This window comes from Brachyistius frenatus, unplaced genomic scaffold (assembly GCF_029030835.1).
Source record: "Brachyistius frenatus isolate BFR_SWC_R1_liver_20210118 unplaced genomic scaffold, ASM2903083v1 Contig_13, whole genome shotgun sequence".
In the NCBI taxonomy this organism is placed as follows: domain Eukaryota; kingdom Metazoa; phylum Chordata; class Actinopteri; family Embiotocidae; genus Brachyistius; species Brachyistius frenatus.
Genome location: NW_027210612.1, coordinates 2769944 through 2783693, shown reverse-complemented (window position 1 = coordinate 2783693; position 13750 = coordinate 2769944). Strand labels below are relative to the sequence as shown.

The 13750-nt window shown below is 44.7% G+C and overlaps 1 protein-coding gene across 2 annotated transcripts in view; it reads left to right on the top strand.

The window, feature by feature from the left end:
• The first annotated feature begins 2472 nt into the window (after positions 1-2472).
• Positions 2473-13750, top strand: part of LOC138617635 (cGMP-dependent protein kinase 1) — a 63710-nt gene continuing 52432 nt past the window's right edge. Inside the window, exons 1-2 of one of the 2 annotated variants that reach the window (XM_069692783.1) lie at positions 2473-2759; positions 11532-11698. In XM_069692783.1, coding sequence (XP_069548884.1) covers positions 2503-2759; positions 11532-11698 — 424 coding nt within the window. In that variant the 5' untranslated portion in view covers positions 2473-2502. Of the gene's footprint in view, positions 2760-6055; positions 6648-11531; positions 11699-13750 lie in introns of those variants that run through there. The other variant, XM_069692782.1, reaches the window with a different exon arrangement.

Sequence of the window (13750 nt, the reverse complement as noted above, 5' to 3'; positions counted from 1 at the left end):
ACGTTAAAGACGGCGTACGGGCGCTGGCAGTAACACGACGAGATCAAAGACCGTCTCAATGAATCGATGATCTTTTTTTTGTTTTCTTTTTGTCCCGAAGCACGAATGCCCTTCTCTTCAATAGGATGTCAGAAGTGCTCTTTCGGTGCAGACCGTATTCCCCGTTCGTACGGACAGGATCACGGAAGGTGACACTTAATTTACCGCTGTCACAATGGACAAGAGCGTCTGCTGCATACATAATTAACCGACGAGTGTTTTCCACGTCGACAACGGCACGACCCGGTCCTCACCTCGTCTTTTTGAGTGCCGGTCGCGTTCGCCCCGCGGCTCGCAGCCGCCGCGAATTCACGCCACGCGTTCACAGAGACTCGGAAACATCATTAAAGGAGCGGTTCGTGAGCGTTTCAAGGCGAGACCCGCCGCGACGTACGCCTGACAGGCCCCCAGTGCAATTATCAGGAGTCTCACGTGGGAGATGAGGGTTTACAACCAGTCACTGTGGGTAATAATCCTGCTCCGAGATACATTCGGAGAGCCGTAGGTTTACTGTCAAATATTGTGTAATAAAAACTCTGCAAATAACTGTAGATCTATACGGTCAGCGACAAGCACTCATCTACAGCCTGGTAAGAGGTGGTTGGAATAACAAGAAGGAGAGCAGTAGACAAGGGCGAGATATGTTGAACTACACCAGCCAAGTGAAGATCTGTTCACTCTATTTTTAACTCTGAATCTTAATGAAACATCCCTCTAGCGCCCATGAGCTCCTCTTTTTTTTTTTTTCTCAATGGATTTATTCAGTTGAAACAGATTTAGGCAGTAAAATGAAAAAAAAAAAAAATGGTGCATACAAATGACTGCCTGGGTTCAATGATTAATATTACAGTGATGATCTATTACTGAAGTCTCTTCAGTCTGCACGGCACCCGCTGAGGATGGAAGTGATGAGCACTGTTGCAGCAGAGCGTAATACTGATTAGTCAGCAAGACAAAACAGGTAGAATCTTTTCTTGTAATTAACTTCAAGTTGGATGCATGAAATAAAAAAAATAAAAAATAAAAAAAATTCTAATCGTGTGCAACAATGAGTCATCCGTTTTTATGTTAATTTCAGACTTATTTCAGAGTAAAGTCGAGATTTAATTGCTTTTTAAAAAAAAAAAATTTTTTTTTACACTATTTTGTGTATTGATTTAATTTTTGTTTTGCCCAATGACCTGTGTATGATATCGGCCGGGCTGTTATAGAAATAATAATTTAAAAAAAGCCAAGTTGTGGAATCTATTCTGGACTCACAAAGAGAAGATTCTGTCTTTTATTACCACCCGTCCACACGGGACCAGGAGCTCCTGTGGGCAAACGGACCCCCGAGCGAGGTCAAGCTTTCGCTTTTTGTGCAAGCAAGTCACTCCATATTTCATACTCTGAAAACACCGTTTTTAAACCCGATTTCTGAAACACACACACACACACACACACGCACACACACACACACACAGCAGCAGCCTTGTTTATCAGTCGTTCCTCACAGCTGCTGTGGATGGCTGACAGTAAACACAGCTGGTTCTGTAACTGAAGCACCGAAGCAAAACCTTAAAAGTGAAATATTTCCATCCTAATAAAACGTCGGTGTGCAGGAGTGCTCAACTCTCTAATAACACCGGAGACCAATCACACGAGCTACAAGGCGAGCTGGGGTGGTGGGGGGGGGAATAGAAGGGTCGTTCGCCTCAGAGCTGGATTACTTTCGCTTCACTGATGCGCGCTCACAACACGCATAAAATGTGACCATTGCAAACACTCCACTGTCCCATGAAGCTGTGGGTGCGGCAGCTCCAATTGATTTTTTTTTTTTTTTTTTTTTTTTACAATAGGTCGGGGAGGTGAGGTGTGCGCTCTTATCGCTCGAAGGAGGCTCGGGGTTGTGCAGATAGACGGTAAACAAATATTGAACAGCAGCAGCAGCACCACCACCACCACCACCACCGGGCTTCCTCTCTGGCGTGTTTGCAGCGTGCCAGGCGGTGAACTGCAGGAGTTGCCTCGGCTCTTCAGTGTCCAGTTTGACGGCCTGCCCGCGTCCTCTTGAGAGGAAGAGCTGCTGTGTAAATTGGTTTCTCAATGAAGGATCAGCAGCAGCAGCAGCAGCTCCCCGGAGGGTTGGCGGACCGTAGCGCAGCGCCGCTCCATCAGTCGCCCGCTCCGAGGCTTTAAGCGCCGCTTTTGCTTGTTTTTTTTTTTTTTTTTTTCCCCCTCTTCTGAAATAAACAAGTGGGCAGTGAAGGGGGACTCTCGGAGCATCATCACCCCGCGCGCATTTAGAGAGGGGGGTGGGTGGGTGGGTGGTAGTGGAGGGGGGTGGGGGTGTGTGTGTGTGTGTGTGTGTGTGGATTTGTGTCCGTTTTTTTTTTCCCCCCGAAACCTGCGCGAGTGCTTGGGAGTTAATCGGTTTGTCCACGTCGCGGAGAATCGCAGCAAAGTTGAACGCAGATTTCAACAATGAGTGAGCTGGAGGACGACTTTGCCAAGATCCTGCTGCTGAAGGAGGAGAGGATACGGGACTTGGAGAGGCGGCTCGCGGACCGGGAAGACGAGATTCAAGAACTGAAGAGAAAATTGCACAAATGTCAGTCCGTCCTGCCCAGCGCTCAACTTATCGGACCCAGGACCCGCAGGGCGCAGGGCATCTCCGCGGAGCCTCAGACGCACCAGGACCTGTCACGGCAGGCGTTTCGGAAATATGCCAAGTCCGACTGGTAAGACAGTTTCAGCAGGCGGGTGGTACTTTTTGGTGCTCTGTTTACGCCCGTGTGTCCGGCTCCGCGTCTCACCTTAAAAATATCTTTCTGAGTGTTTTTTTTTTTTTTTTTTTTTTTTCTTATTCAGCGGCAGGATCAAAATGTTCTCCGTGAAAGCTACGAATCGATACTCTGTTATTAGGGGGAGCGCAACTCTATTTCAAGAGGAATGGGGGGAAATGGACGGGCAATACAAACTCTAGACGCTCGCGCGCGCGCAAACACACGCGCACACGCACACACAAACGCACAGACAGGTTACTGTGGCTCTTCAGTGCCCCATTTCCACTCTGTTTTCTGACTCTTTTCTTATCTTATTTTTTTTTTCTAAATGAAACATTGGGAGGTTTGGCATGAATGGACGAGCACTTTCATTCTTGGGGGCCGATGACGCAGCTCCAAGGCGAGCTCGAGAAAGAGCTCCTAATTGATCAGATCCATCATGGCAGTCCCAGAGGACACAGACAGGAGGAAGTGCGATGCATTATTGGCTTTTAGTAGCTGGACGCTGAGGACCCGAAGTGCATGTCTGAGGATATTTAATACTCCATTAGAAAACGCTTTGTTGGGCCATATGCTTCCTTCATCACCTTTTTTTTTTTTTTTTTTTTTAGCTGCTCCTTATTAGGGATTTTATACCCTTAACAGTTACAGAAATCTTCACTCCAGTTTGAGAAAAAGTTTGACAAACTCTGTGTTTAACTTTTGATTTATTCTCATCTCTGATTTCTATCAGGATAAATTACTTCTTGCATTGATACGACACAGCTGACATCACTCTTGACTCACTTACTGCAACAGAAAATGGGGTTAATTTCATTAAGATGGCGGGACAATTTCCAGTCCTCATTTACATTAATAAACTGCAAGCAGGGAAAATCCTCATTTGAACTCATTAGCTTGTTTGTTGCTCAGTGTACCTTCAGACGTCCTCAGAAAGAGTCCTGAGGCAAGAAAATATATTGAATGAGGTTTGGGTGTCATGAATGGTCCAGGTTCATTGAAAAAAATAATGACTAACAAACAAAACAAAAACAAAAAGATCAGGTGTGCTGATCGTCTGTTGTCAAGCTGCCCGTGGAACCAGGGTTCATTCTGAAAATGGTCAAATTAGGTTTAAGTCTAATGCCTGGGCTGATGAGGCTAATTACATGTGACCATAGCAACGGAAGTAAACCAGTTTGCATTTGTGCAAAGCACCACGGAGACGATTGCTGTCTGTGTGTGGAGAAAGGCCTTCACCTGAGCCCCCGTGGCCGCGGGGTCGGAGACGGTGTGACCCCCGTCGGAGTCAGGACGTGGCACCAGGCGGCGGCCCGCCCCGCTCCTCCGATTACCGCATCATGAAGCAACGGATCCAGTTTCTATTGATCTGCATAGGAAAAGGGCTGAGCTGGATGGCTAGAGAGGTGAAATTTAAAGCTCAGAGGTGCTTTGAAGGACAGTGGGAGGGCCTTTTTGATGATGGGAGGATGTCAACACTGGACCAGAGAGAGCCTGAAAAAAACAAACAAAAAAAAAACAAATTCTCCAGGCACCTGCAGTTTCCTGATATGAAATAAACTTTGCTGCTGCCCAAGCTTCAGGCCCTGCGCCTTTTCCTTGGCATAAATAACAGAAAATATTGTTCCTATTAACTCAAAAGGTGAAATGCCGGATTGGCTTCATTCGAAAATTGGGTGTTTGTATCCAAAGATGAGCACAAGAAAACTAATATTTCGGATAAAATATGTACAACGCTTTTTTATCTTAATGACTTGGAAAACCGCAAATTAGCTGTGCTGGTTGCTGAACAGATGTTCTTCACAGTTGTTTTGTCTCGTCTAAAGTATCACAGAGAGCTGAACTCTGCAGTTAGCCTCAGTGATGTCTGCAAACAGGTTTAGTGTTTTTTTTTGTGTGTGTGTTTTGATGCTGACATGCATATGCATTTGTTTTTGTTTTTTTCATTTCTCAAATTTGTTCTGTGGAAACTTACATTTCTTTTTTTTTAAATTTTTTATCAAAGATCCACATATTGTATGGCACTATCACTTATTGTAATTCTTCTGAGTCGAGGCATAAACGTCATAATTCTTGATGCCGTTGCTGGGATGATCCAAGAAGCAAATATCACTCACTGCAGTGCCGGATCACCGACCTGTGAGGAATAGGCCCTGGATGCCACCCTCTTGATATTTGCCTGAGATGATCACAGATGTCCACAAGAGGGCAGCTGCGATCTTTTGTTGGACCATCGTTCTCCATTCAGGGTTGTTGACATGCTTTTTGTCAGAAAAAAAAAAGATGCCTGATGCCTTCACATCAGAATCACTTATCCTCACAGCCCTAGAAACCTCGTTCCGCCCCCCCCCCCCTGCTTTCTGTCCTCACTCTTGTGTCTGTGCTGCGGCACCCTCTCAGCACAGTAATTGCTATTTTAGCCTCACTATCTCCGCGTCCTATCAGATTGTCCTTGGCAGTATATCCTCCCCTGAATTTGTCCAGAGTGCACGAGGCCAAATGCTGTTCTGTGCGCTTCAGATGACTCATTGGGATAATGTGGACCGACACCAGCGGCGCTCCCGGTGCACACAACACCAGATGAGATGAGGAATGTGGAGCTGCTGCGAGGGGACGTGAGCCTCAATAGCTTTGGCATTTCCATGTCTGCTGCTGCTGTTTGACACTCTGAGGTTATAACGTTTCACCTGTAGCACGTTGACCGGCTCCACTTTGGAATCTGTCACAGAATTTTAATAGTTGCTGGACAGGGATTTGTCAAAAGTTGAACTAATCGTTTCCACTGTGATATTTTACAGTAAATGATCAGCTGGATTCAAATTGGATTATAGTTTTCTAATATTTGCACTTTTTTTTTTTTTTTTTTCCCCCCCAAATGTAGAGAAAGTTGTCCAACGCAACAGAAGCAGAGGAGCCTCCTTCCCTGATTGAAAACGGCGTTGTTTATTTAGATTCATTAGGTTTTCCATCACACTCAACTTCCATTAAGGCTGCGCCTTGTTCATCCATTTGTAACTCAGCAGCCTGAGGGCGAGAGTTACTGAGGTATGATGGCAGTGGCTTTCTCACTGACTCCATTATTTATGTGAGACGAGCGCGTCTGTGGAGTGGCAGACTGCACTGTGCCACAGATTCCTGTAGGCGCCCTTCTCGCCATGCCTCCTCTCCGGGTCGTAGCCTGACGCACTCGGGGAGGACGGTCCTCCGCTGTCACATCGCCGAGGGAGGGAGGAAGGTAGGGGGTAGGGAGAGAGAGAGAGAGAAAGGACGACAGAGACAGTAAACTTTGCGTGACTAGCTGAGACGCTTCACGGGCTCACGTTGGCAACCACTGAGCAGACTTCTTCTGAAATCCCCAATCTGCTTGTGACGGACAGCTGCGAAGGATCCCCTTCAGGAGAAACAGGAGCTGCATCATCTCAAAGCTGTTCATGCCGGATAAAGTTTTTCAGCGGCGAGGTAGAGGAGAGAGGTTAAAGACTCGACTGCATACCTTTCGATAAACTTATTGGGGAGTCGCACGTTGCCGCCGATTGAAATGGGCACCTTGCGCGACCTGCAGTACGCGCTCCAGGAGAAGATCGAGGAGCTGCGCCAGAGAGACGCGCTCATCGACGAGCTGGAACTGGAGCTCGACCAGAAAGACGAGCTCATACAGAAACTACAGAACGAGCTGGACAAATACCGCTCCGTTATCAAACCGGCGACCCAGCAGGTCCACAAGCAGAACGAGCTGCAAGAGCATCAGCGGACGAAGAGACAGGCGATTTCGGCCGAGCCCACAGCCTTCGACATCCAGGATCTTAGCCATGTCACACTACCTTTCTACCCCAAAAGCCCACAGTAGGTGTCCACCTTCTGACTGCACTATGTTTACTTCCTATAATGATCCTAATATTGCTTTGCATTAACTGTTGCGCTGCAAGAGCCCATTCACCCTTTGTCACATGTCTGATCCAGTGCGTAACGTGTGGCGCAGCAGGGACTTCACCTGTAGCGTACACTTGGATGAAGTGGTGCTCCACACACACACACACACACACACACACACACACACACACACACACACACACACACACACACACACACACACACACACACACACACACACACACACACACATGTATGCATACACATAAACAGTACATCTAAGGAACATGTGACATGTTGTCTTTATTATGAAAATGAGGGAACTAGAATTATCCTGCCACTGGTGACAGTCATCAAGCAGCACATCGATCAAAAGCTGAATATTAATAATCCTGATCATGACAGAAATTAAGAGCCATCAGGGACAGGGAATTATAGTTTTAGAGCGGTTGCAGTGGCAGCTCTGTGTACCAGTGCCTATTTTATACAAGCTGATTCTGTGACAGACAGTCTTAACAAGCTCTCTGTGCATGTTTACCCTGTGATTGGACCTCGTCTGTGCGTCTCTCTGCAAACTCTCAATCAAACACTCTCTCCTGCACAACTTGGGCTGCAACAGGAGGTCTGGATCTCAAACTGAAAGTGGCACTAAAATAGCCTTGTGTTATGAAATAATCCAGCTGTTATGTTGAGTTTGAATTTAGAGGTTGTGTTATTTTGAACCAGCATCGTTTCCTCCTTGTGGAGAGAGATAATATCTACTGTTCAGTCCACAAGGACATTGAAAATTGGACATAATTGAATGTAAAAAACTAAATCTGGCTTCAAAATGCATGGCGGGACATTCAAGTCACACAACAAAAGCAAAAATAGTGTTTAAATTGAAATTATTGGGATATTATCGACTTTGACTTCACTTATACCGTTAAACAAACTGTTTCTTTTCTCATGCTGCTGTTTCAAGCTTGCGAGTAAAAAAAAATAAAAAAAATAGACCTTTAAGATTTTGCACTGAGATCAGATGTGTCAGATGTGAACGTCATTGTTCCGCTGACACGCAAAACAAACAAACCGCCGAGGATTTCATCAAAGAAGACTCAAAAACTGCAGGGGGGGGGTTATTTATATGAGCAGCGAAGGGCCATTCATCTTTGTTACACCTGTCAGTTCTCTGTGTGTCAACCAAAACATAGAAAGAACACTCTTTTCTGGTGTGATTTTTGTTGTTGTTGTTGTTGTTGTTGTGAGTTCCTGCATGGACACTGGCTTGGATTAGCAGGACAGTGATGGCCACCAGAATGACAATTCCATTACGATAATCATCTTCATCCTGAGCCTTTTATTGAATGAGATTTTTCAGACACTCTCAGCAAGACCCAGAATGGAGGATAACGATATAAGTATCAGATCATATAAGAGTATCAGATTGTCCTGAGTATTTCAGACCTTTCAAAGAAAAGACGATGAGTGACACCGGGTTTGAATAGTTTCTGATGAAATTCCTCGCAGGCAAAGTCAAAGATACTGAGATACCCTGCTGAGAGTGTGTCGCACATTCTCGAGCTCTTCATTTAATCTTCTGTAATATCTCTCTTCAAATAAGCATATTCATGAAAAAAAAAACAAGATTGAGAAGCAGACAGACTGCTGAATGCAAACGAGTGGAGCGTGTTTGGGCGCTGCTCTCTTATTAGCTCAGCAACATTATCATTATTCAATTTGTTTGGACTTCTTTGTTGAGCAACTGGCATAAGTTCAATTTGTTCAATAGAAGAGTTTCAATAGAATTGAATTCTATTTGAAACTATTCCAATTGAACTATTCGATAGTTCAATAAAAAACAATCGTTAATTGTTTTCCTTAGATAGAGTGCAATTTATTTAAATCCAACATCTTTTTATTTGACTCTTCTAACTTGTTGTTTTGTTGTCGTCGCTCAACAGCAAATAAAGAGGTTTCTTTTTTTTTTTCTTCTTCTTCTTTTTATCAAACACGTAAGTGGCCTCATGGGCTGAAAGAGCTCCATTACAGCTTCATTTTGTTTTGGTTGTTGAAGAGTGGTGATAACGTCTGTTGGATTTGGCTAAATGTTTTTCTTTTTCTTTCATTCTCACCCACTTTATCTTCTTTACTAGGCCTGTAGAGCATTCTGTACTTGCTATCCATCCCTCTCCCTCCGTCTGCCTCTTATTTCTGGTAGCCTGTCCCACTTTTCTGCCACCCCTCTTCTTTTTTTCCTCGTAAAAGAGCATATTTTCTCCTTTTAAGGAAGGCTGAACTTGCTCAGCCCAAACTTCACTCGTGGATGAAAGCAAACATATCATCCTCACAAAGGAGAGGGAGGCGATGTTTTTCTAAGGGTCTGGTTGGAAGATGTTGCTCAACGATGTGCGCGATCAGGACTGAAATCTCCTGGGTGTAAATGTAACGGACATAAGGTCAATGAGGCTCATTTCCAGACCAATGGAGGTCGACTTTGGGAAAACAACAGATTCCCAGCTTGTTCCTGTTAGTCAATTAGGAGGAGAATCTGCTAGCTCGGCATAAAATTAGGCCTGTTTTGAAAACTTCCCAAAAACCTCATGAGAGCTGTCAACGTTAAATCCAAGTTCTCTTCTCCTGCTGACAAAGGAGGGAGGTTTTGAGGGTCACAGTTCACATCCGAACACAGATTGTGTGATGGGAATTTCAAAACGGGCACATCTTCATTTTGTCTTTTAAACTTTTCCAGCAGGAGCATATTTTGACTCTCAAGAGCAGAATAAAAATCACTAACAATGAATTTTTGGCTCATCCAGGTAGCTCTGTTGGAGCTCTGTCCAAAAGTTCAAGGCAATTAAAACCCTGAAAATGTGAATGCTTGTTAGCCTGCAGTCTGTTCTGTCTTTGTCACATCCGTAAATTGAGATGTGAGACTACGCTGGGATAAAGACACTGACAAAGTTCATGTATATACAGTACATGCATTTTTAGGGGGAAAATGGATTCTGAATTGTCACAGAGATTAGAATATTAATCCATAAAATAAACCATCCCTGAGAAATAAGGTAGGACATACTTTGTTCTGCTTGTTTGTACTTTTAAAAACAGTTAAAGAAAGTCGTCTGGGTTTTCCAGAAGAAAGTGTCAACTACCAAACGTTGGCAATTGACTTTTCAGTTCGTGTGAAAAGTAGAGCTGTTTGCACACGTCTTGAGACCCAAACTCAAAATTCATGATCGTTGGATGCAAAACACAACTTGTAAGAACCCGGCTCCTGATATTTCCGCATCTCGGACTCAAAACAAGACCAAAAAAAAAAAAAAAAAAAATTCACCTGGTGGTGCAAAACTTGAAATTCGTACATGCTGGTTGGAATTGTGGATTTATGTGCCAGATATCGTAGCTGCCTCTCGGGGGAGATTGGCATCTCTCATCTTGCAGTTTTGGCAGTTTTTCATCTGAAACGGCAACACTGTCTCTTCTCTGATTTCATACTGCGTCTCTCGATTTATTGGAGAAGCATTCGTGTGACCTTAAAGGTGACACGAATGAAGAGTGAAGAGAAGTAAGACGCTGACTGTGCTCAGTATATGTGTAAAAAAAAAAAAAAAACAGCCAGAGCACTTGCTGGTATTGTAGCTTGAAGTTTTGTTTGCGTGGTTTGTTGGAGATCTCAGCTGCAGGCTGGCAGCAGGGTAGAGAAGCCCGTGTGTGTGGAGGGAGCGCTGCTTCGTAGACGCCCGACGCGTTATTTGCCCTTTTAGCTATAAGCTCCTCAGGTGATCGGCGTCAACAGTGCACCGAGAAATGGGTTTGTGAAAAGGGCACCAGAGCACAGAAAGGAAAGAGGCAGCGCCTTTGACTCCCACGACCGGGGATGCCTTCCTGTGTTTTTAATAAGTTGGTCCATGAAGGCGTCTCCTCTCAGCGGGAGGGCTCTCCTTAACCCCGATGCGTATTACTAACCTCGCTGTTAAAAAAAACAAAAAAAACAAAACAGCCACGCGGCACTCTCAGACCGGCAACTCAAGACTGCGGCGACGACATGCTTCCAAGGAAAGAGCGATCCCGACTCACCGATCGGGATTTCCGGCCCGCCTCAGAACCTCTCCGCCATCTCTCGGCACTTCTCCGCATCCGAGGGGATCAGACAGGCGCTCGCTTTGACGTTTCGAGATCTCGCTGCATCCGGCCCGTCGTCAACACGTCGGGCACCTCTAACGAGCAAATATCGCTCCTCCGCGCCACATCAGCTGCATCGGAAGAAGTCTGCTCTTGCGAAATAATTTGACACGTCCCCTCTCACGGCGCCCGTCTGCCTGTCCATCTGCCCGGCTCTTCCTTTTAGCCCGCCTGACAAAGCACTCCCGCGCCTTGACAACCGCATGTTGGCTTTACAATTTGCTTCCTTCCTTGCAGAGTCATCGGCGAAATACGTACCTGCGGAATGACCTGATGACTCCGTAGTCTGAAGGCCGAATTAGCTTTCAGAAGCGCAGCAGCCCCGAATGGGAAACAAGTCTGCTTCCATTAGCACGGATTTTTGCGAGTCATTGACGTGCTCCAGCATTTGGAGGGAATTAAAAAAAGGTGTCACCTTGATGTCTTTGAAATGAGAAAATGTTTTGAAAACGCCACGGCGCTGTTTCGGTTCGAGTGTGATTGCTTTAGAAAAAAAAAAAGCAACACGCCGAACAGAGCGGCATCATTCAGTAAAGTTTCCAGCTTATTTTGATCTCGAGCAAGATTTTTGTTTCTTATTCTATCTCTTTATGTCTTTCTACATTAAAGAGACATCAGTGTCTTGTGAATTTGTGTTTGTACAAGTCAGAGCTTGCACCCTGATGGCCTCTCTTTGTCTCACCTTGCCTCCAGGTCCAAAGATCTGATCAAAGAGGCCATCTTGGACAATGACTTCATGAAGAACCTGGAGCTGTCGCAGATTCAAGAGATCGTGGACTGCATGTACCCTGTGGAGTACGGAAAGGACAGCTGCATCATCAAGGAGGGCGATGTGGGCTCGCTGGTCTACGTCATGGAAGGTAAAAGCACACGTGCAGAGAGGAACAATACGGAGACACGAAACCATTTAAATGAAAACTGCGGGTGGGAAAAGTAGACGGACTCTAAAGAGAAGTGCATGAATCTACGTTCTAGAAAAGGATTTGTTGGGATTTATCTGTCTCGCAAAAGCTCATCATGGCCATCATGGGTAAGAAATGAAAGGGCATTATTGATGGCTTTTCTGCTGGGTGATGAACCAACACTAGCAACTAGCAACAACACATCGTGATGCTGCATGATTCACTCGTCACATTGATTTTATTTTGTATGATGCTGTGTGCCCGCTGAGTCCTTTAGTTTTCCTTCCTTTTTAGACGTGTCATTTCAGCATGTGGTTTATTTTCAGTTTCTTTTTTTTTTTTTTTCTTTTTTTTTTTTAATAAAATGAGAGTGTGAAAGCTCTGATGACGGGAACAACAGCACAACGTGCACTCGGGCGCTGGTAGGATTTGCTTTTGGCAGCACGGTTTGCGATACTGAAGTGACGCCGCAATAAAATGTTCAGAGAGCCGTCGTCACTGGCAGTAGATTCGACCTTAGGGAAAATGGCCCCAGTCAAATGCCCGTGAAATATAATTGAACATTATATAGAGGTGAACTTGGACTTTCAGACATAAAGTGGAATAAAACACTGGCATATACAGGATGTTAAAATTAACACTGCTACTCAACTCCTTGTTGAAACCTTTAGAACTTCCATTACCCTGACTTACAGTTGCACGGAAACTAAGGATGAAACCATCTTTTCGTTTTGAATACTTTCCTCAGAACCTAAACAACATGGCCGCACGACGAGAGGCTGAAGGAGCATAAAGAAACTGAGAAACTTGAATCGTGTTGGTTGGTTCTGAGACACTGGCATTTAAAGGTTAAGATTTCAGAAGGAAAAATGAATCACAAAAATTGATCGTTGCCTCTATTGTTGGCCACCTCCTTTTATTATTGGGTTGGCGAGACATTTCCCAGATGCCCCGTTCGGCCAAACATCGTTAAAAATAGATTTGCGGGGCTAAACGAAGAGAGACTCTTTTTTTTTTAATTTATTTATTTTTTCTTCGTTCAATTTGACTGCCAAATTATAATTCTGTGAAAACATACCCTGCACTCGGTTCTCTTTAAACTCAGGCAGCATTTTCCATATCGGAAAGATACAACAAAACAGTGTGCGGACATCCGACAGCTTCTGGACACGTTCACGATACTCAGTGGGGAAATAATATTTACTTTAATATAATAATTGTCATTCCGCGGATGCAAGTAAATGCGCTATTACTTATAACAGAGTATTTTTAGATTGTGCTACTGGTACTTTCACTTCAGGGAAAGATCTCCTGTCACATCCGTGTTACAAAAACGACGTCACTTGTTGCCCTTCTGTGTCAGAGAGGTCGGATATGTAAAGAGTTTAACTGACATCATGCAAATCAAATGCAAAACCCAGACTGTGCAACAGTAACCGAGATGAAATGTTGGCATTTGGGGAAGTGTTGGGCGCTGTAATGAAATAAGGGATTGTATTTTTATTTAGCTGAAAATTTGAAATTCGAAACTGCATCCTTGATTACTGCACCTGTGGCCTGGCGGAGGGCAAGAGTTGTGGACGAAAACAGGAAAAAGGAAACGGGTAAAATCTTTCGATACCGAGCCTAAGAATCGGTGGTCTCTTGCTGAACACCGGTCAACTGTTAGTCGGTCGATTTTAAAGGCTCTGAGAAGGCGATTGTACCAGAGGTGGCTCGTCATGCCAGGTAACAAATGACCAAGTGTCGCACCGACGTGATGAATTGGCTCCTCTTCAGCGCGACAGAAAGAAAGGAAAGGAAAGATGCAATCCTGTAAGAGACATAATTGTTGAGGGCCTTTGTGGTTTCCTCTGACAGTGACCGAGCAAAGAACAGCAACATGATTGGGAAGAGGGCTTCGGTCCAGCAGTGGTCATATGCCGCTAACATCAAATGTTTTGGTTAATTATTTCCCATTTTGAATCCCTCGGGCAGCCTTAACATATTTATCTTCAGCGAGCATTGTCA